The sequence below is a fragment of the Ammospiza caudacuta genome, chromosome 1, assembly GCF_027887145.1.
Source record: "Ammospiza caudacuta isolate bAmmCau1 chromosome 1, bAmmCau1.pri, whole genome shotgun sequence".
Taxonomy (NCBI): Eukaryota; Metazoa; Chordata; class Aves; order Passeriformes; family Passerellidae; genus Ammospiza; species Ammospiza caudacuta.
Genome location: NC_080593.1, coordinates 65,453,527 through 65,474,210, shown reverse-complemented (window position 1 = coordinate 65,474,210; position 20,684 = coordinate 65,453,527). Strand labels below are relative to the sequence as shown.

Below are 20,684 nucleotides of genomic sequence, written 5' to 3'. Positions count from 1 at the left end.
CAGTGGCCCATCGGAACCTGCCCGTCGCGGTACCCCTGCTTTGGAGCAGCAGCCTTCTGGCCAAGGGCTTTGTTCTGCATCACTGAAGATGCACATCGCCAGGGCTGCTTGGTAACTGGAGCTTTCACTTGACCAGTGCTGGGTTTCTTTTTACTTGTTTATTTCTTACTGCCATGTCATCTCCGGGAGGCACTGAGAATACTCAGAAGAATTCACGTAGGTGGAACTTTATTATCATCTTTGTTATTTCTCACCTTAGCTTGCCAAGCTAATGTAAAATGCAAAATGAAATTAAAGTTAGCTTAATTAATTTCCTCAGTTACCACCATTGCCTGATTTGCAAAGGGTGTGCTGTAAATGACAGGTTAATTATCAACTTGATTTAGCAAATTGGAAAGAAATGGTGACTTAATGTCTATTTTTTCAGGGCTTTTGTTTATTGCTTTGCTTTTGTCTGTTGCTTTGCATTATTGTCAGGGTAATATTAATCAGAATTAGTAAAAGAATGCAAATACGCAGATATCTTGTTAACTAAAATGCAAGCAGGCGTGTCTAAGGGTGGGGTGACACCAGATGATGAGAGGACACAGAATTATTATCTGAAGAAAAAACCAAGAATAAAAAAATAGAGCAGTGAATGTTAGCATAGATATTCTCGCTAATTTCCTTTAGATAAATAAAACAAATGTTAAAGGTGTATTTTAAGTGAAGCAGCTAATGCTATTTACATCCATACAAAGCCCCCTTTATCATATGAAACAATGTTCCTAATCATGCAACCAATAACATTTTTATGCTGTTAATTTGTAAGTAATGGTGTTTAGAACTGTGCACTAATTGAAGTAGAAATAAAATGTAGATTTCTACTGTGATTCTTTTTATATTCTTTTACATAACCACTGGAAGAGTTTTTTTTCTGTTACCATTCACGTGGATTTTTGTTCTGTAGATATCCAGAGCCAAAATATAAGAGTAAAAGGAACTATTTGCTATTTTAATAACCTGTTGGAGCATGCCTTTATCAAGGCTCTACCTATGAGTTGTAATTTTTACCACTAAAGTTGATATTTGCGTTGAATAATTATTTAAAGTTGAAAATTATGTTTTAAGCAATTCATCTGATATGGAAGAACTTTACATTTGTGTTGATTACAAATACTTAATTTGTAAATGTACTTGCTTTCCATTAGTCTAGTCAGATCAGTTGATTGCTTACTTAAAGGTAGCAAAATTTACCCTCTGTTCTGCTAAATGTGGTGTGACCACTGTGCACTCAAAATTGTATAGTCTTGCAAGCAATGTATATATCTGTATCTATATACATACACTGCTGGTATAATCCATTTTGTATTCTTAACTGCTTGGTGCATATTGGCAAAACTTATCCCTCTTTACTTGTTCTCGTTTACTTGTTCTTTGTTCTTGCAGTGAAAGTAAGGGCACAGAGGGGCACAGCTGAAGTATTTATTTTTTTCCTTATCTTGGACAGGAGAACAGCTTTTTTATCTGTGGGGTGGGGGCCAACCTTGGAATTATATAAGACTAGAATATGAGATTGGAGAATAATTTGAAATGTAAGCCTTAGCAGTATTACTCCAAGTACTTCTGGGAAGAGGCAGTAGAAAGTAGAAGCCTTAGTATGAACATTAATATTGGAAAGGTTAACACCTCTATGGTAACCAGGATTATTCTAATTTTTTTAATCACATTTTCATCTCTAGCTTTGTGACAGAAAAGAAGGTAATGCAAGACATGTTTTTTGATAATCTCTTTGCTCACCACCAATGTAGACTGCGGTTAATGACAGGTTAAAAATACTTATATACCTACTTTTAAACTTTCTGCCAAGACCAGCTGTAGTATTTTTTGGGATGCTGAAAGACCAGATGCTGTAGGCTCTTGCTGCCTGTGACTTTATCAGGGTGCAAATGAATTTTTGGACACATTTATAATGACAGTATTCTTTCTTTTGGCATGCTGCTTCTATTTTGTGTTAGAAATGTAACTGTAAATGCAGACATTTCATCAGTTTGATTTGTAACTTAAGAAATGTACAGCAATAGAGTATACACTTTTTATGTTTCTCCACATTATGCCATTTATTTCTGTAGTGGTACTCTAAATATGATGCTATTCTGGTTGGTACAGTGTTCAAAAAGAGTAGAATTGTTTTAAAAGCTGCAGTAGAAATAATTTATTCCTTCCTTATAGCATGTTCTTACATAAATCTGAGCCCCGCCTTTCCCAGCAGTGTGTCATTAAACTACTTGTTCTGCTCAGGTTCTAATGATGTGTGTGGATGGCTGAGGTGTGCATGTGAGCATGTAGGAATTCTGAATGCTTCTCTACTCCTTTCAGTAAATGGAACAAAAATGTGGATATTTTGGTAAACTCTATAGCCCATTTTATTTGAGTGTTAGGTATGTCATGTGAAATTGTATCAAGGCAGTGGAGCTGAAACTGTACAAACATAAGTCTGTGGTATCGTAGCTTGTGTGGTGTCCTTTTTTTGGGTGTATCTGCCTTTGTGGGTGAAAGATTGTGTAATAAAAATAGGTATTTAAAATGTGAGCTATTTTTAAAAATCAGCAACACATTTTTATATGTACATAATATTTCTATATTGCGTATTTCTAATAAAGTGTGTGAATTAAAGCCAAAAGAGGTTAAGAGGCAGTTTTGACTTACACAATGTTTCATTTTTAATCACTTGGGTTACTCTGTGGATTAGGGTGAAATAAGAATCTTGTGGAGATGTCACTCAGCTCTTTCTTCCTTTTACGTAGAAGGCAGCTAGTGCTATTTTGATGTTGCATAAATGAGACTTGATCAAAACGTAGTTGGCTGTGTCTCATTTTAAATCAAACGGGAATGGTGCCATTTATAGGAATAAGTTTCTGTCTTAATTAGATGATTATGTAATCACTCCAGACCTTGCACACCAGCATTTCCATTGGCTCAGGAGGGTTTTCCCTTGATCATAATCTTAAATCCTTATAGATTTATTCTCTCTGGTTACTGAGCATTAAACTGGAAGCCCATGCCTCGAGGAGAAGACACACTGAACACCACACAATTTATTTTCAGTTCCCTTGTGCGTTCACAAGGGTAGGAAATGAAACTGATGGTACTTGATAGGCTCAGGGTTTGCAGGTCACCAGTGATGTGAGAATTGCCATTTTGCTGACACAATGTCCTAAGCCTTTATTTACCTTTTATAAAGATTTACCTTTATTTTAAAGAGCACCATTGTCCATGTGGTTACTCTCAGGTGCCAGGGTGGTTTCTGTCCCTTGATGAAGAGCAAGGATCCTCGAGGAGGGCCTGTGGCTTTAGCTTCTGTCTCCACAAAACTGTGTGGCTGATAGAAATCTATCCACATTATGGGTTTGGGTGACATATATATTTTTTCCCTTTTTACTTGTTGATACGTATTTAGAGAGTTGTGCTGCCAGTCAATTAGTGTCTGGTTCTTCTTACAATTGAGCATGTTTCTGATGCAGAGCTCTAGGAAAGCTGACAGGATAGAAAGCAAAGTCCTTGATTTTCAGCACATTTGGGAAGCCATAATGGGTGTGAAAATGTCCATTAGGGTGGGTGGAAGTCTGGAAGGGATACTTCAGTCTCTCTTCCTCATGTGTGCTCTGTCCCTGTCTAGAGTTCAGGGTGCTTTTCTACCAATGAAGTTTTCTCCTGCATACTAGCAATTATTCAGTCTAATAAAACCCACGGAGAGAATACTAAATTTGGTATGTGAAGGAGTTGTGGACTAACTCTAGAGTAGAAGAGAAAACAGAAAAGATTTTATCTAGCACAGACAAAAATAATAAATAGCAAACCAAAAAGTTTGGCAGATGACAGGTTATTGAGTGAAAATGATTTAGGATAAAAGCAATCTCAGTTATGAAGTTTCTTTTGAGAAATGAACTATTAGGATTAATTCAACTGTGAACAGGGTAAATAACATTCAGGGATGGACAATTATGAGGTTTCCAGTGGACAGCTGCAAATGAGGTGTTAGAGAAACAGTTGAGTTATAAGAAGAGAGCTTATTTCACAAGATGCTAGGAGAGAGAGCTTGGCTTGCTTGACAGAACAGGGGACATGGAGACTTCTACATGTAAACATATTGAAGGAGTTAGCATCAGGAAAAAGAAAAATTCCTGAAAGGCCGGGGTGTATTGGACTGGGGGGAGCAGGGGAGGTTGTTTTGCAGTAATTACTATGCCTCCAGCTAATTGTTAATTGTGTAAACTGCTGTAGTATTAATTTAGCAAAGAGGCTTTCTTAAATCCAATAGGCATGAAAATACTGTCTGCCTATGTTGTGATGCTGCTCAGTTTTTTATTTTGGCATCAGCTGCTTTCTGCCCTACCATAGTTGCCAAGTTCCTGGGAAAGAGGAACACAGGAGCTTCAACTGACACATTTGGAGTGCTGTGTCCAGTCTGGGCTCCTCAGTACAAGAGAGACCAGCAGCTCCTGGAGAGGCTCCAGTGGATGGTCACAAAGGTAATTAGAGGTCTGGAGCATCTCTCTTATGAGGAGAGACTGAGGGAGCTGGGCCTGTTTAGTCTGGAGAAAACACGACTGAGAGGGGATCTCATTAACGCGTATAAATATCTCAGAGACAGGTGCCAAGAGGATGGTGCCAGACTCGTTTCAGTGGTGCCCAGTGACAGGGTGAGGAGCAATGGCCATAAACTGAAACACAGGCAGTTCCACCTCAACATGAGGAAGAACCTTTTCACACTGAGGGTGGCAGAGCACTGGAACAGGCTGCCCAGGGAGGTGGTGGAGTCTCCCTCTCTGGAGACATTCAAAACACACCTGGATGTGTTCCTGTGTCACCTGCTCTAGGTCACCCTGCCTTGGCACGGGATTGGACTGCATGATCTCCAGAGGTCCCTTCCAACCACAACCATTCTGTGATTCTACTGAAGTCTGTTGGGCAAAAAAAAATCTGTTGGTTTTCTGATTTTTGTAATTCTCTTCAGAGGGTGAGAATTAATAGCTCTGTGGTGTAAATTTAGCCATCGATGACTAACCTGAAACTTTGTTATATAAATGTCAATTTTGCCATATTCTGCTAATTGGATCCATGTTCCAGTGATGTCCTCACTTATCATTCTTAGTTGCTATTTTGATATAGAAGGCAACGTGGCATCTGTCTTGCTGGCAAAGGCTCCTGTAAAGAACTCTGTATAAAGCCAAAAAATTGTATGGAACCATTAACTTTGCTTAAAAGGGCAAGTCTGAATAAAGAGTGGAGAAGGTTTTTGATTTTATCATTGCCTGAAGACTTAACCACATACAATTGGGATTTCTTCACAGAAGATAGAAGCTCCAGATACCACTAACTAACATTAAAAGTGAGCTGATCTCAGATTTAGTCTGGTCATTTCAGTGACGAACATGCATGCCTTTTCATGTTCTAAGCATAAGGGATAGGTTAAATTTTATTAAAATATTTGGGCTTTTCTTAATTTTTCTTGAAACTTCAGTTTAAAAACATCACTGTTTGTTAGGATTGCCTATTTGCTGTGGACAAAGATACACTGGTTCCCCCCTTGTTTTTCAATTCCATTTAGTACATGATATTTTCTGGCTTATGTTTTACTGAGCTCTGGGGAAAGTATTAGATAATTTGTGAAAGAATGGAGTTACTGTACAATGTAACATTTTTTTAGAAGTGCTTTCCTTTTTTCTTTAAGTACAAATTGCTGACTCCCCTCTGCATTTGTAAATGGAGCATTAGTGGCCATCAGTGTGATCTCTTATGTCATGACCTAAAAAGTAAATTTGAAAAGCTGCATTCCCTCCCTTCTGGAGCCCTGGATGATTGCCAGAACTTTGCATTAAAACCCACAAGCAGTGGTACTAGGACAGTTTTTGCCTTTAAAGATAGGTGGAGTTACACGCAGATCACCGTGCCAGCATCTCTGGCGGGATGGAGACAGATTTGCTCTGACAATATAATGCGCTTTGCAAGCTTCTATTTTAAGAATTCTTTGTGCTATGACTTTTTTAAGGCTATATTGGGCAAGTATTTTGTTTCTCTTAAGAGTCTCACACTTCTGGAGGCTCCAAGTTCATACAGACACTGTTAAATTCTGCGAGTCAAAAAGTATGTGTACCTAGAGAAGTATTTTTCAGAGTACTTCTGATCACAGCTCTTCATATTTTATAGTTGAGCTACTTCATAGTGTTCTTTTGCCCTGTTACTCTTGGGTAGATGCAATCCAGTCTGTGAAGCATCTGAGAACTGATTTCCTCTAGGACTTTCATCACTCCACAAATAAGTGGAGTGATCTGCAAAGTCTTGATTTCCTCATTCATCCTCAGGTGGGTGAAGCAGGGGCAGTGCAGGTGCCAATGGCACATCCTTGTGCTCAACACACCTTGGATCTGACCTCCAGATCTCTCCTTGAATGAGTAGGTAGCTCAGTTTCTGGCCTCTGACAGTTGTTCTGCTAGCACTGAAACACAGATATCATTTGTAATGGCTGGGTAGCTGAGTGGTGTGTATTTTGGGAGGCAGGGAAGCAGTGGTATTAATTTGCTGTGTCAGTTTATATAACCTTGGTGACTCAGTGGGTGCACATTATGCTTCCAGTACTGCTGATTTAACTAGTTGGCTGCTGCCTTGCTCTCAAACCTGTCAGGTCTGTTCCTATGGGTTAATAAAAGTGAAGGGTGAAATATGGTCAACTATTTAGAACTTTTAAAGAACACTTAAAAAAGAAGTTAACATGTTTTGTTAATGAGACTTTGAAATGGGGTCTTTCCAAATAGAAAATCATCATATGTGACCTATATTATTATAGGCTGCCTTACTGTAAATTTATGGTCTTCATTTTAACTTGCAGGTTTAAGAATAACACTTCTTGTTTTATTTTCTATATACATGCTTATAAAATAAAATCTCTTTCAGTCTTTTTTATTATGTTTTTTTTCCCTAGGCTGAGTATCCTCATTCAGTTTGCTGTTTAGAAAGCATTAGGCAGGTGTTAGAAAAAGCAGGCCATCAGACTTTAATAGCTGCTGATGTGATTACTGTTTTCACTTTTAAAAATGGATTATAATAGCAGTATGCAAGTAAATAATGTCTGAGCTATTTTGAATAGTAAATGGAAACTGCTCCTTGCAAACTTCTTCATCAAAATGCAATTTATTTTAGCCCTTTAATACTTCATATGTTCATATATATGAAATTATTTGTACTGTATTGGGTACAATGGTAAATTTGTATTTAGCCTGGAGAAAAAGAGGCTTGGGGGGACCTTATTGCTCCCCACAACTGCCTGAAAGGAGGTTGTGGTGAGGTGGGGGTCAGTTTCTACTGCCTGGTAACAAGTGACAAGAGAAAAGGAAATGGCCTCAAGTTGTACCAGGGGAGGTTTAAATTGGATGTTAGGAAAAGTTTCTTTATGGAAAGGGTTGTCAGACATTGAAACAGGCTGCCCAGGGAAGTGGTTGAGTCATCTTCCACATGTTTGTGAATGCATCCTTGGGAGCACTCAAAAACATGGATATGGCACTTCAGGGCTTGGTTTAGCGGTGAGCACGGTGGGGGTGCTGGTTGATGGTTGGACTCAAGGATCTTTGAGGTCTTTTCCAAACTTAACAATTCTATGATTCTGTATTTATTAGTTTTATTTCAAAAATACAGTATTGATGTATTATCAAGTATCAGTGCTTTATTTTCTTCCTTCTTGACCAAGATTTTAGGCTTGTTGTGGTTAGATCTGCCTCTGATGCAGCCACTGTTTGATGTATATAGAAACACAAGTATTGCCAGGGGATCTTGCTTAATAGATAAGGCAGAGATGAAAAATAATTTAGAATGAATAATATCAGCAAGGATGTTTCAAAATGGGAGGCTTTTTAACCAAATGTCTACAGTTTTATAGAGCATGAAATTATAATAATGATGTTACTTTGATTCCTTATGCATGCTTCAGTTCTCATTAGCCTTGGATAGTCACTGTTAGAAACAGATTTAATAGTTTATAAGAGAACAACAATAGGTTGAAGTTCAGTGCTTGCTGACCACCTTGGTATAGCATTCATTCCATCCCAGAGAGAAAATGTGTTCCAACAGAACAGGAATCTTCTTGGTTCATCCCCACCCCCATCTCAAGCTTTGTTTATAATTTCAGGTATGTTTAGGAGCTGATGTTGAGGTGATTTGCCAGATGCTGTTCCTGGTGTGTTTGTCCCTGTCTTGAAAGACCTCACAATCTTTGTTTGCCATATTCCACTAGTTTTGTTGTTACCCAAGCCCCAGGACAGACTAGATGGTTTCAGTGTTATTCTTGTGAGAAGTTTTTTCTTTAAATTCTCTTCACTTATTCCACTTTGTCCATCCCATTTATGTTTTAAAAGGCATTCCAAAGTCTCTGGGCATTAAATGTTCAGACCCTCTGACATTGTTTGTAACCCACTTCTGTTAAGCTTTATCTTTTACTTAAAAAATAAATTTTGGTCTTTGTGAGCGTGAATGAAATTTTCCCTGCATGAAGCCTGTGAAATCAAACGTGGTGTCATCTGTTGTAATCTACAGCAGCAGTGAAGAGATGAGAAATACTCTGCCTAAAGCAGTTGAAAGCTTAGGTCATAAAATTTGTGATTTTATTTATGTGTTAGTAATGAATAAAAATACTTTTGGTTGCTTTAAAAGGAGGCAGCAAATCTCTTTTGCTGTGGAAGTTGGACACTGTTGGGGCTGACAAAGCAGATGTAGGATGACAGGAGGAAAGAGAAGGAAACAGGGCAGATATAATGGTGGCCTGAAGGCAGTGGTTTTTTCTCACTGTCATGCCAAATGTGTTGTGAACAAATAATTCATATTTAATAAAGTTCATATTGTGTTCTAATGATACCCACCTCTCAAATTAGTTGGTGTTCAGATCTCAAGCAGCATGTTATTCCAGTTTAGATGTGAAAGAGACAAAATTGAACACTGAGTAGGATCAGTACACTTCTGCTTATAGTTTATCCTAATGCTTCAGAAATTATAATTTCTGCTTCCTATATTGGAATCACTATGCAGTAGGGGCTCTTTGAATTTGCCCAGGTATGGGTGGCTATATCTGTTGTAGAGATTGAATGTGTGATTTTTGTTGCTATAGATAATGATACCTAACAGAGAGGTGCTGTTTAGAGAAAGAGAGTGCGAGTTAGGAAGTTTAACTTTTTCAGAGATCAGCTGCATGTTTGCCCTGTGGAGAAAATGTGCATGCATTTTGTGAGGTTTATGGTACTTGTGACTAATTAGTGCTAAATTACTCTGAAGAACAAGATCAAAAATTAGGTTAGCAAGGCCTTATACATATTCAGTTAAGGAAAATATTATAAATTAAATGTTCTGTATTTTTAGCAGGCCTGAAGGTGAATGTTCTTAAGGTGCTTTCAAATGGCAGAACTTGATTGATACAGATGTTGGGGAAATTAATTCCTCATTTTATACTGTGCTGCAGCACGGGCACAAGTCAGGGCTTGCTGTCCCAAGGGGTGGCAGGAGACATTGTGTGGCATCCCTGTGCTGGAAGGAAAGAAGGTGGGGGGAGGAAAAGCTGAGAGAGAGATTTCATGCATCTGTGTGTATTGAAAAGAATCCTCTCACAGGAAGTGTATTTTACAGGTTTCACAGTCCTAATTACACTGACTTCCCTCTTCAGTCATCCCCCTTCTTTTTTCCCTTCCCCCTTGTAAGTGCTTTTATCAGCTTCCTGAATTTCTGCTTTTTATTCACTCCTCTCTGTCACTTTGATGTCTGTGCATCCTTTAGGTGGATTTTCTTTGTTTGCTCAAATAAGATACTGTATCCTAGGTGTCATCTGTCAGGTCATTTTCACTGTAGGCATAGGGTTTAGTCACTGATGGTCACAAAGCAGGATGTGCTTCCTCACTCAAACCCAATTGTTCCTGCAGCCTCTTGGGATTTTTTTCTGTCAGAGTAGCTTCAGTAGGGTCAGTTTTATTGTACTGGCTTTTTGTTTGTGGTGGTTTTTTTGTTTAAAAGAGGCAAAGCCTTCTTTGCCTCTTTTAAATGTCTTCCTCCCAGTTAGTATTGTTTTTTTTTCTCCCCACAACTTGTTTAATCTCTAGCAGGCTGAAGAAATCCAAGATGAAGGATCATATCTCATTTGTTATCTCTTTTGAACAATCTGTCAGTTGCCCTTCTCCTCTCCCTCTGCCCCATTGTCATTTCTCTTCCTTTGTATCTCCTTTCCTTTCATATTTCTTGTGTTTAATGCTCCACTGAAGCATCAGTAACATCATCCACCTGCTCCACCCTCTCCCTTGCTGCATGGGTGTCTCTCTTTTCATTGCATGTATTCATTGAGGTGTTGGGTCAAGCAATTGAGAGACCTAGGAATTTTTGTCCTGTTTTAGTGGTAACAATTCCTCCCAATGAAAAGCAAGTGAAAAACTGAACATCAAATAAGACAAAAGTCTTAGCTATTAATTGTGCTCTTCCTTTGAGGGTTCAGGTGATCTGGTTAGTGATGTTAACCAGTGGACAGCTTGTCTAGATGTATTTAATGCTAATAAATTACTCTGATTATTTCCATTAGTCCATTAACTTCTATGTATTATTTATTTAAAATTATCTATTAACCTAATGATTTTATGATCTTAGATAAGGCACACGTGACAAAAGACCTGCTAGTTTTTTGTACTACCTTTAAACCAGCCTACTCCAGTACTTGAAATATTAATGTGCTTCTTTAAATCAGTTTGATTTGAATAGCAAATTTTGTAATCAATTTATCTGTTACAGCAAGCTAAACCAGAATAAGCACAAGTTTAAAATTACACTGTTGATTTGTGCCTAGTGCTGCCATTGATGAATTCATGACTAAACAGCAGAAATAGTTTTGAGTGAACATGGTTGCAGTTAAAACTTGTATGAGAGGAAAAAAATCTGAAAGCTACTGGTATGTTGAGACCTGGTAGCTTCCCCTCTTATTAGCATCAAATGTTGGCTAGCACATGGAATCCTGGGAGATCTAGATCATTCCTCAGGGTTGAACAAAAGAAGAAGGTGAAGGCAGCCGTGCACTTTCCTGTTGTGGTTTACAAACTGTGAAGAAAGGAAGGGTTTTGGTTTTCTTCCTGTGTGCCCCACGCTGTATGGTTTGTTCCTCAAGGTTTGCCCTTAAATCCTTTAGGAAGCAAACAGACATGTCAAAGCTAGAGAAACTGTTCTGAATTGGCAGTAAAAATATGGAAGGGCTTTGGCTGTAGATAAAGATGACCTTTAGTCTACCTTCAGAGTTGCAAGTTTGAACACTTTGGAAGATGGCACACAAGTCAGCAAGCCAGTGGGAGCAGATCATCTTTCAAGACTTTATTTTTTTCTCCTTTAAAAGTTTTATCTCAAATATTTTTCAAGTTTATCAAAAGAAATTTATTCTTTTAATTCATCTATTTAATGACAGCTAATATTTTGCAAGTTGAAAGTTCTGTCAGGGCTGTTTTTTTGTTATGGTCTGTTATTTCTCAGCTATAGACCATTTAATATTCTGTAAAAATGAAGAAGCAAGTGGAATTGGCTGTGAGTATATGAAAACTAGATGCATAGGAGAAAGCTTAAAAGGTTTCATTAAAAATTTAAAACTCAATGTCCTTTCCTTAGAACTGACACACTGAATATTGCCTTACCTCTGAATCACAGCCCAAGTGCTAACTAAACTGTTTTTCACATTTTAATTTTAAAGATAAAAATGTTGTGTGGAGAAAGCACACTGTGTATATTTCTGCACTTAATGTCAGATGCCCTGTTTTCTGCTATATAATCCCTTTCCATAGCAGAAAATGAGGAATTTTAACTGTGAAAATGTAGTCATATATTCTGAAAATATGACTTTATGTGCAGCCAGATTGTTCTGTTTGAAATGTAGTCCAATTTTTGTTTTGGTTGTCTTCCTTTTATTGTGCCTATATAATTGTTACTTCAGTTATTGTGCCTATATAATTGTTAATTCAGTCCAATTGGCTGAATTTAAAAGCAACCCATTGATTGAAAAACACTTTTATAAGAGACTATTATAATGTAGCTTGAAGAGATCTGTCTTAAAGTGTTAAAATAAGTATGGAAAAGACATGCCATTGCTAATGTTGCAAATTGGCTTTACTCGCAAATAACACTGGTATATGTTCCTTTTTTAAAAAGAATGATGGCATCTTTGCTTTGCATTTGAGAATAAATATGGATTTTTTAAAATAATCTGGTCTGTCATAACTCATACTCCGTGTGTAATGAATATGGAAGACTGCATGTAATTTAAAATTCCTCAGCTGGTAACACATCTCTAATAGCTGTCTGTTAGCAAATGAATCCCCTTGTGTTTGGATGCTCCTGGATGCGGGTTTGTTAGAGGGAATGCTATTTCAGATATTGTTTCACTAATGATATCAGACAAAAGTGTTTGCTCATCACTAGGATTTCTGAAGAAAATCTGTAGTGTGATTCATTTGGGATGTTAATCAAACAGTGTTGAACTGGACTAGATTTGTAATCTAATGGTTCTTTTTCTAAGAAATAAGCTCAGCATTAATTGCATGAATGAATAGCAAATTTTTGTGCTTGCATTGGAGAAATTGTTTTGACAGAAACTGAATGGGAAATAGACTGAGTTGTCAAGAAAAAATAAATATTTCAAGCATGTTGTGTGCGCTACTGATATAATGATTGGCTTATGGTCTTTTTAAAATATTTTTACATATGAAATTTTGACATAAACAAATAAGGCTTCTTTTTCCTGCAGGAGTGTTATTTCAGTGATGATCCTGCAGTTTTGACTATGTGAATATTTAGTTTAATTTGTACAGTTTCTCACCTGTGAATTAGCTTAAAATAGAAAGAAGGAAAGAAATTGCAAGTCCAGAAGCGCCCACCAAAATTAGAGGGATGGAGCACCTCCCCTACTAGGAAAGATGGATAGAATTGGGATTGTACAGTTTGAAAAGAGAAGGCTTTTGGGGTGACCTAATTGTGGCCTTCCAGTACCTGGAGGGAGCCTACAGGAAAAACAAGGCAAGAAAGATGAGTGACTTTTTACAAGAGCTTGTAGTGACAGGACAAGGAGCAGGGGATCCAAATGGAAAGAGAGTAGGTTTGGATTTGATGTTAAGGACAAATTCTTTACTGCAAGGGTGGTGAGACACTGGAACAGGTTCCCCAGGGAAGCTGCAAATGCCTATTCCTTGGAAGTGTCCATCCAGGTTGGATGGAGCTCTGAGTAACCTGGTCTAGTGGAAGGTCATGGCAGAGGGTTGGAACTAAATGATGCCTGAGGTCCCTTCCAGCTCAATTATTTTATCTAGAATTCATTCTATGATTCTGTGATGTGTTTCTATGATCTGTTACCAAATATAGTCTACATAATAAATACGGAATGCTTTAACAAGCATGTGAAAAAATCAAATTCTCTTTCAACGAGCTACAGTAATGTGATTGTTCTGTAAAAAGGAGGTTTCTTTCTTTTTTTTTTCCTCCCCTGTTCTGATTTAGCAGTTATTGATCATGTTAACCTAAGACTTATATTAAAATATGTCTTCCAAAAAACCAAAATCCCTCCTCATGTCTAAAATAATTCACTATCAATGTAAAGTAAATGAGGTTAGACTGAACTGTATTGAGACTGTAAATCTGCAGCTCATTCCTTTTGGCTCTGAAGGCCTCTAGGACTGTTGGACAGGATCTACCCCTCCCTCTGAAGAGAGGGGTAGAAATTGCATGTTCAGTCAGAAAAGTGGTTATTATGAAAGCAGTTTATGGAGTGAAACCCTTATTTTTAGTTATTGGGAAAGAAGGCAAACATTGTTTTGCCTTCACTTTTTGAGGCAAGACTTAGTTCAGTGCTCAGTGGTGTTGTTCTGCTTGTCTGAAATGGGCAGAGTTTGGGTGAAGGGTAGTTCCACTGCGTCAGGAGTTTGGAGCTGGGTGTTGTTCTTAGGGACAAGTAAAAGCTGATACCTGCCAACTGGTTTGCCATGTCGTGGAACCCGTGTTTTCAACCTGTGCACAATGTGTTGTGACAGCACAACAGTATCTCATCATTAATTTACGTGGCTGCACATGCACATAATTTTGTCTAGAAGGCAAATAGCTCACAGCTGTGCAAAGGTTAAGACTGGTATTATTCTTGTAGCAGCAGAAGCTACTTGCCTGTCTTTGAAAGCCTTCTAATTGCAAAGCAAGAGTGATTATCTTTTTGGAATGGAAAATAGTCATTAAATTGTTCGATAGATCAATTTGTACTCAGACAATGGGATGTTATTAATCTTATTTGGGACAGTTTCATGGACCTTTGGAAACATGAATAGAATGCTGCAGTGCCGTGGTTTGTATTTTAAGTACTTTGGGTTTAGATTTGCTATCGATTAGTTTTTTCCACTTGAAAATTAGTATTTTTGAAGTAAGCCTGAAAAAACAGTAATTGGAGAGCATATGCATAAAATACTGCATTTCATGACAGTAGAATTGTGCTGAATCATTTGTGCTGTTTTCAGGTACAATTTCTGTAGTAGTGGGATTTTTCATCAGTGTGTGGCAAAATTTTAAAGCCAGATCATCTTTACAAATAAACTTAAATGTACTGAAGGTACATGTGACATTGTCAGGTTTATTTATAGAAGAAATGCATACTTTGCAGCTCACTAACTGAATTCTTTTTCTTGCATACTTAGGTGGGTTTATAGGGAGGCAGGAAAAAAGGGTGTGAAGTCAGATGCTTGATGCTTTTTTTTTTCTTTGCTTTTTTTTTGGTACTTTCTGCATAATGGTTCAGTTAATGTTATCCTTCCCTCGTTCCCTTGCAGTTTTTATTCTCTTTCACTTGGGTAGGAATCTGACTAAAGGATAAATGAGGGAGGGAGAAGACCTGCTTGCTAAGAGAGCCTGTCCTGGTGTAAGCTGAGGAAAGCTCTCAAGTACTCACATCCCACTGACATCACATTGCTCAATTCTGTCTTCAAGAGAGACACATGTTGTCATTGAACACCCATGACCATAAAGAACATTGTACCAGAAAAGTGGGAGACGGTGGATTGCAGATTTGTTAACCCAGGAGCCGTCAGGCATGTGCCTGAAGGAGAGAAGCCCCCTCTAAAGCTTTTGCTGTAACATTTCCATGCTTTGCATGACATTAAGCAAGTGTGGAAAAGCCCCACCCTTAATCTGCGGAAGAACTGTATGTCCATGGTAATTTTGACTATAGTTAAAACAAATTAAAACTTTTCTGAAGTCATTCTGGCTTACCACATTTGCAGGCATAAAAAAATTGTCTGCTCCTATTTTTTCTTAAATTAAGAAATAGGCAAATGCACTCAAGTTTTGGGATGTTTTTAATGACAGATGAACTGAGCAAAAATTTATGAACCACAGCAAATCTAGTTCTAAAATGAGACTCCATTATGGAGCGGGTCACCTTGCAGAGCAGTCCCCTCAGCCTGGCGTATTTTTAATCACAAATGTGATTTAAATTTTTTTTTTTTAATCCTAGATGAATTTACATTTTTAGGACTCAGTTTGTGCATTTGCTCTTTGGTGGAGCATATTTTGAGTGTCTCTTAACTATGATGATTTCCTGGTAGCCAGATAAAGGTTGGAGTTCTGTGAAAACCTTTTCCCAAGCTGTTTCCTGTCACATTGGTTGGAAGCTGCCTCTTCCTCCAGGTGCTGCATTAGTAACTGGAATCCTGCTGTACACAAGCACCTATTTTCTGTGGTTTGTTCTGATATATATTTAGGCCTATCCTTTATATACCAAGGATTTCAAGCAAGCTTTTTTTTTTTTTTTTTCTTCTTTGCTTAAAGAGAATTTTTCAGGTAAGCCAACTTGTTGAAACTGCTTGCTGGGAAATGTTAAAGATGATCTCTCTGCACTGGTTAAACCTCTGCTTTTCTTCTTGACTAGAGTTTTCATATTCTGATGCAATCTGTAAAAACCCTAGTTAGGTATTATCAAGCAGTATATACAGTCATTTTTAATGACTGATTTTTTTGGCTAATTTTAGTAAAACATTTCTTCATGAATGTGCTGGGTTTTGATAGTTGGCAGACAGTAAATCTCATTTGGAACAGTGTTTTTTTTTCAAACACAGATGATCTTTCTGTCATTGAGTCATCCTGACTTCATATTCTAGTGAATCAGGACTTAATTTTTTAAATTGTAATTATTTGACTATATCTTTGGTAAAGCCAAATTTCTTTGTAAAGAGACTGTTAAATAAGAGTTTAAAAACACCTAGAACTTGTAGTTTTCACTTGTTTTCCTTTCACTCTTCTGTGGAAGAAAGACTGTGCACCTAGATCTCTTATTCTACTTTTTTTTCCCCAAATTTTGCCAGCTCTCCCCACCTGTCAGCAGATTATATTGCAAGAGTGCTGAGTGCTCTGCACATCCTCCCTTACAGCATCAACATGTATTCTAAATTCTGTCAAGAATAATTTAAACATTTTTGAGGGAAACTGCATCCTTTGACACCAGCACTCCCTGGTGTCTTGTCTTCCTTTGATATTTTTAGTTGAAGGGGTCTGTAACGAGGCAGTTTGCAGTAGAGGTTGCTAAGTCATAATGCGCTCAGAAAGCTGCTTGGCTGTCTGCCCTCCATTGTCTGCTTTCATGATTTCACTGTTCTGATTTTTGGAGGATTTTGGTTGTTCAGTGAGTGGCCAGCCTGCTGATGGGCTGTGACAATCCCGCGGCCGAGTGGTGATGTTCCAGCCTGGATGGACGCACAGCAGGGTGGACAAGTGACCGGCTGGGTGGGAGCCTGGTGATTTGGGGGTCATTCCCTACCTGGGGGTGGGACCAGAAGCCAGAGCTCTATCCCAGAGGAGGAGATGGAAGGCTCTGGTGCTGGGCATAGAGATGATCCTGGCCCCTGGGGGTTCCATGGGCAGCGAGCCGGGTGCCAGCCTGCAGCACATCTGGCAGCAGGGAGGGACACAGCACCGTGTGAACGGGAACGGGGCCAGGAGTTCAAGGGAAGGGATTGTCCTCCACCCAGTGTGTCTCCATGCCATGGCCAGTTTCAGGCTCTCCTAGCATAGGAGGAACATCAAAAACAGCAGTGAGTTCAGTGAAGGGCTGCTTCACTGAAGGTTTGATAGCTGTAGCAAAAGCAAAAAAACCCCACAAAGAATGTGTGCATGCATTTTATGGTCTAGTTGGATGAGTCTGCAAAAAGCAAATGAACTGTAGAGGGAGGAAAAATGGGCATTTTTTTCTGTGTCTTTCTCTCTTTAGACCAGATGCATTTATGGGTTCTACATCACATGAGATGTAAAGTTACATAATAAATTGATTGAAGGGAAGTAAACTGGTTGTGTATGAAAGCACTAAAAAGCTATCCATTTGGACAACTTGACATCTTTCATGTTGGTCTAAGGGATGTGCTAGCCATGTAAACATCCAGTGTTGTCAGTTGCTGATTTTTTAAAATTTTAATTATTTTTTTAGTCATTCTTCCAGCTTATTTGGGAAATATGTTGTGCATAGCTGGAAAATGTTTTAGATTAAAATATTAAATGGTCATTTTGTTGGTTACATAGATACTTCCGGTACTGCAGCAGAATTTCAATTTGTAGAAAGTCTCAGCCAGGCCTAGAAGTGATACCAGGAAATGGTGTCCTCTGCACTTCAGGTGTATGGCTACAAGCTATTGTCATGTATTCCTTTGGAGTTTGGATTCTCCTGGTGTCTGGTTCAAACACTGAAGATGTGGGGCAGGGGAGTCAGGCTGTGGGCTGTACCCTGAGGCAAGCAGCGTGAGCTGTGGGGCTGTTCCTGGGTGTGGTGCAGAAGGCTGTGCCTCAGTACTCAAATGTTCGCTATTTTAGGAAAAAAAAATGCCTACTTTTAGTGTCTGTTCTCTTAAAAGTCATAGCTGGTGGGGAATTAGTCATCTTTTATTTGGGTTATTGTGGCAGATCCTGTATGTCTGCATCTAATTGTGCATTAGCCTTTTCCGTAGTCTTTTAGGGTGAAGGGAAAAATACAATAATGTTTTAAGTGTGCCAAGTCTCAGTTTGCATCCTGGGAGGAATTCATATGAGCAGTGTATGATGGCATATGGATGATACTTTTGTCTTTTTTGGAGCTCCTTTGGTTCTGTCTCTTTTTAGTGTTTTATAAACTACACTTGGCTTAGGGAAAATGTAATTCTGAGTAGCTCTGTGAGAGAAACAATGCACCTGTTTTCTTTGGTTTCATGTTTGATGGTTGGCTTCACCTCTCATCCTTAGCATTTCTGACAACAAACAGAAACCCAAATGCAGCAGTTTGGTTTTGCTTAGCCAAGCACCTCTTACTGCACCTGGCAGGGCGTGAAATGGTGCAGCAAGGTTCTAGATGTTGACTCTTTCTGACTATGGAGAGCAAGTCTGTGACAGCTCTGCAGCTCGTGTGTTTACAGTTTCCTGTGGAACATGCCAGCATAGCAGGCTGCTGTTGCCATTCAGCTCTGGCCAGTGACAATTTCAACAGTTTACAGGACATTTTAGGCAAAATTTAAAAACAAAGAGCTAATTGTCAACAAAGAGATTGTATCAAGTCTCACTGAGATGGCATCTCTGTTTTGGGGTTAAAAATACCCTGAATTACCAATCTAGAGTGCAAAACTGTCAGACTATATTATGAGAGAGACAGAAAATTCCCATTGTCTGTGAGAGCCTCTGGCTTTTATTATTACAATTGAATAGCATTTCTGCATCATAGACAATGTTATTAATAATTGCTCATCATCCAGGACTGCAGTAAAGGAGTTGCTCCAGGGGACACAGAGTCATTGTACACCACAGTGTAATTGATAATAAAGACATGTTGCCTTCAGGGAAGATGCATTCCTTTTATACACTGATGTTTTTGCTTCTGAAATCTCCTTTAAGAAAGAGATTTCTGCTTATTTACTGATGTTTTAGTGAATATCTGGTGTGTCAGTCCAGTTTCCTGGCTTCTTTTGGCATCAGCCACAGTTCAGTTGCTTCTGTGTATGAACTGTGACCTTGATGCAGGCAACAGAGTGAATTAACTGCTCTCTGATGTTTTGCCTGGTTTAATAAAACATGTTCTGCATTTGGGCAATAATCTCCATAAGAGTAAATGCTTTTAATGAGTGTCTGTGGTGTAGAATATCATTAACATAACATCTTTCCTGGAAGACTGACACAATGCTTGTCCTAGAAAACCTCGTGTGCCCTCAGCATTTATCCATGTGGATGCCATATTCCAGCTGTGTCTGTCTGGCATGTGAAAGCTTGGATATTTTTCACCCAGTGGTGTTTGTTGGAGCTTTCCCTAATGGGCAGAACGGAACAGACCAGCAGCTCTTCTCGCCACCCCCATCCCTTCCATCAGTAGCTCAGCTGGAAAATTCCTTTTCTGTTGTAAGCAGAGCACTCATGACGCCAGAAAAGTGAACAGAGAGCTCTGGGAAAAGGGTTCCAGGTTACATATTACCAATTTTTCTGAAGCCTGTTCTAATAGTGTGGCTGCAGTCAGTGCTTGAATAGCAATTACATATTTTTATTCTAGAAGATGTTATTCTGCAATAAACAGCACAATTTTTTTCCCCTCTGTCCAATGTGGAGCAAAACAGAGGGGAAGGAATTCCTTTGATGATATTCTATCTAATATTTCCTAATTCTGTGTAATATTTCCTTTGGTGCTCGTACATGTAGGATTCTTCATGGAATTTTTCCATTCTGTCTGGAGGCTGGCAAAGCCAGAATCTCAGGCATACATGCACATACACACATATGTTATGTATGTGTATTTATATGTATGTACATATATGTATCTTGCCACCTGCATTGTGGTGGAAATGTGCAGCAATGTTCGAATGAAAAGTGTTACTTTTGTGTGCATTAGGTGCATATGACTGCAGAAGCATCATTGCCTCAGGTTTTTTTGGCAGGATTCTGAAATCCCAGTTGTTGATGGACACTGCTCTCAGGTGTTCCTGTTTATACAGCTCTGGAAATTTGCATCTTGCCTTGAGATAAATGGTTCTGACATCACTTTAATGTGAAGGTTATGCTGCCTAATATGGGATTCCCATCCTGGTTTAAAATACAGTTGCAAAGCACAGAGAGCTCCTTTTATTGCAGTAACAGTCTGTCAGAATTTATTGAACTGGTTCTGTAGGTTTTAAATTCTGATAGTCAGGGGATACACCTGCAATATTTGATTTGTCCGTTTGTTTTATGCTCAGCTGAACTCGATGCTGAACATGCACAGAAGGTTTTGGACATGGAGCACACCCAGCAGATGAAGCTGAAGGAGCGCCAGAAGTTCTTTGAAGAAGCCTTCCAGCAGGACATGGAGCAATACCTTTCCACAGGATACTTGCAGATAGCAGAGAGGAGAGGTAAGTTGTAAAAACCTTTTGTACAAACCCCCAGCTTGGAGATCATTGTTGAGCAGGCAGAGCCAGCAGTGCTTACAGAGGAAGCACAGCAAAAATGTCCAAATTCTTCCTTGGTAGAACTGGAACTTCAGATAAGCCTTTTGAACAAACTTGGTGTCCCAGGGGTACTGGATACCTTAGAAGATTAGTCAGGCTCTGCTCCTTGTCTGAGGAGATGCAGAGCACAGAACTGCATCTGGAACAGTGTTTTTCTCTGCAGCTGAAGAGTGCATCTATGTAAAAATATGGATGGAGGCA

The 20,684-nt window shown here is 38.8% G+C and overlaps 1 protein-coding gene across 1 annotated transcript in view; it reads left to right on the top strand.

Moving 5' to 3' along the window:
• DTNBP1 (dystrobrevin binding protein 1) overlaps positions 1 to 20,684 on the top strand; it is a 63,898-nt gene that overhangs the window by 36,413 nt on the left and 6,801 nt on the right. The window contains exon 8 of the mRNA XM_058804922.1: positions 20,232 to 20,387. Coding sequence (XP_058660905.1) covers positions 20,232 to 20,387 — 156 coding nt within the window. The remainder of the gene's footprint in view (positions 1 to 20,231; positions 20,388 to 20,684) is intronic.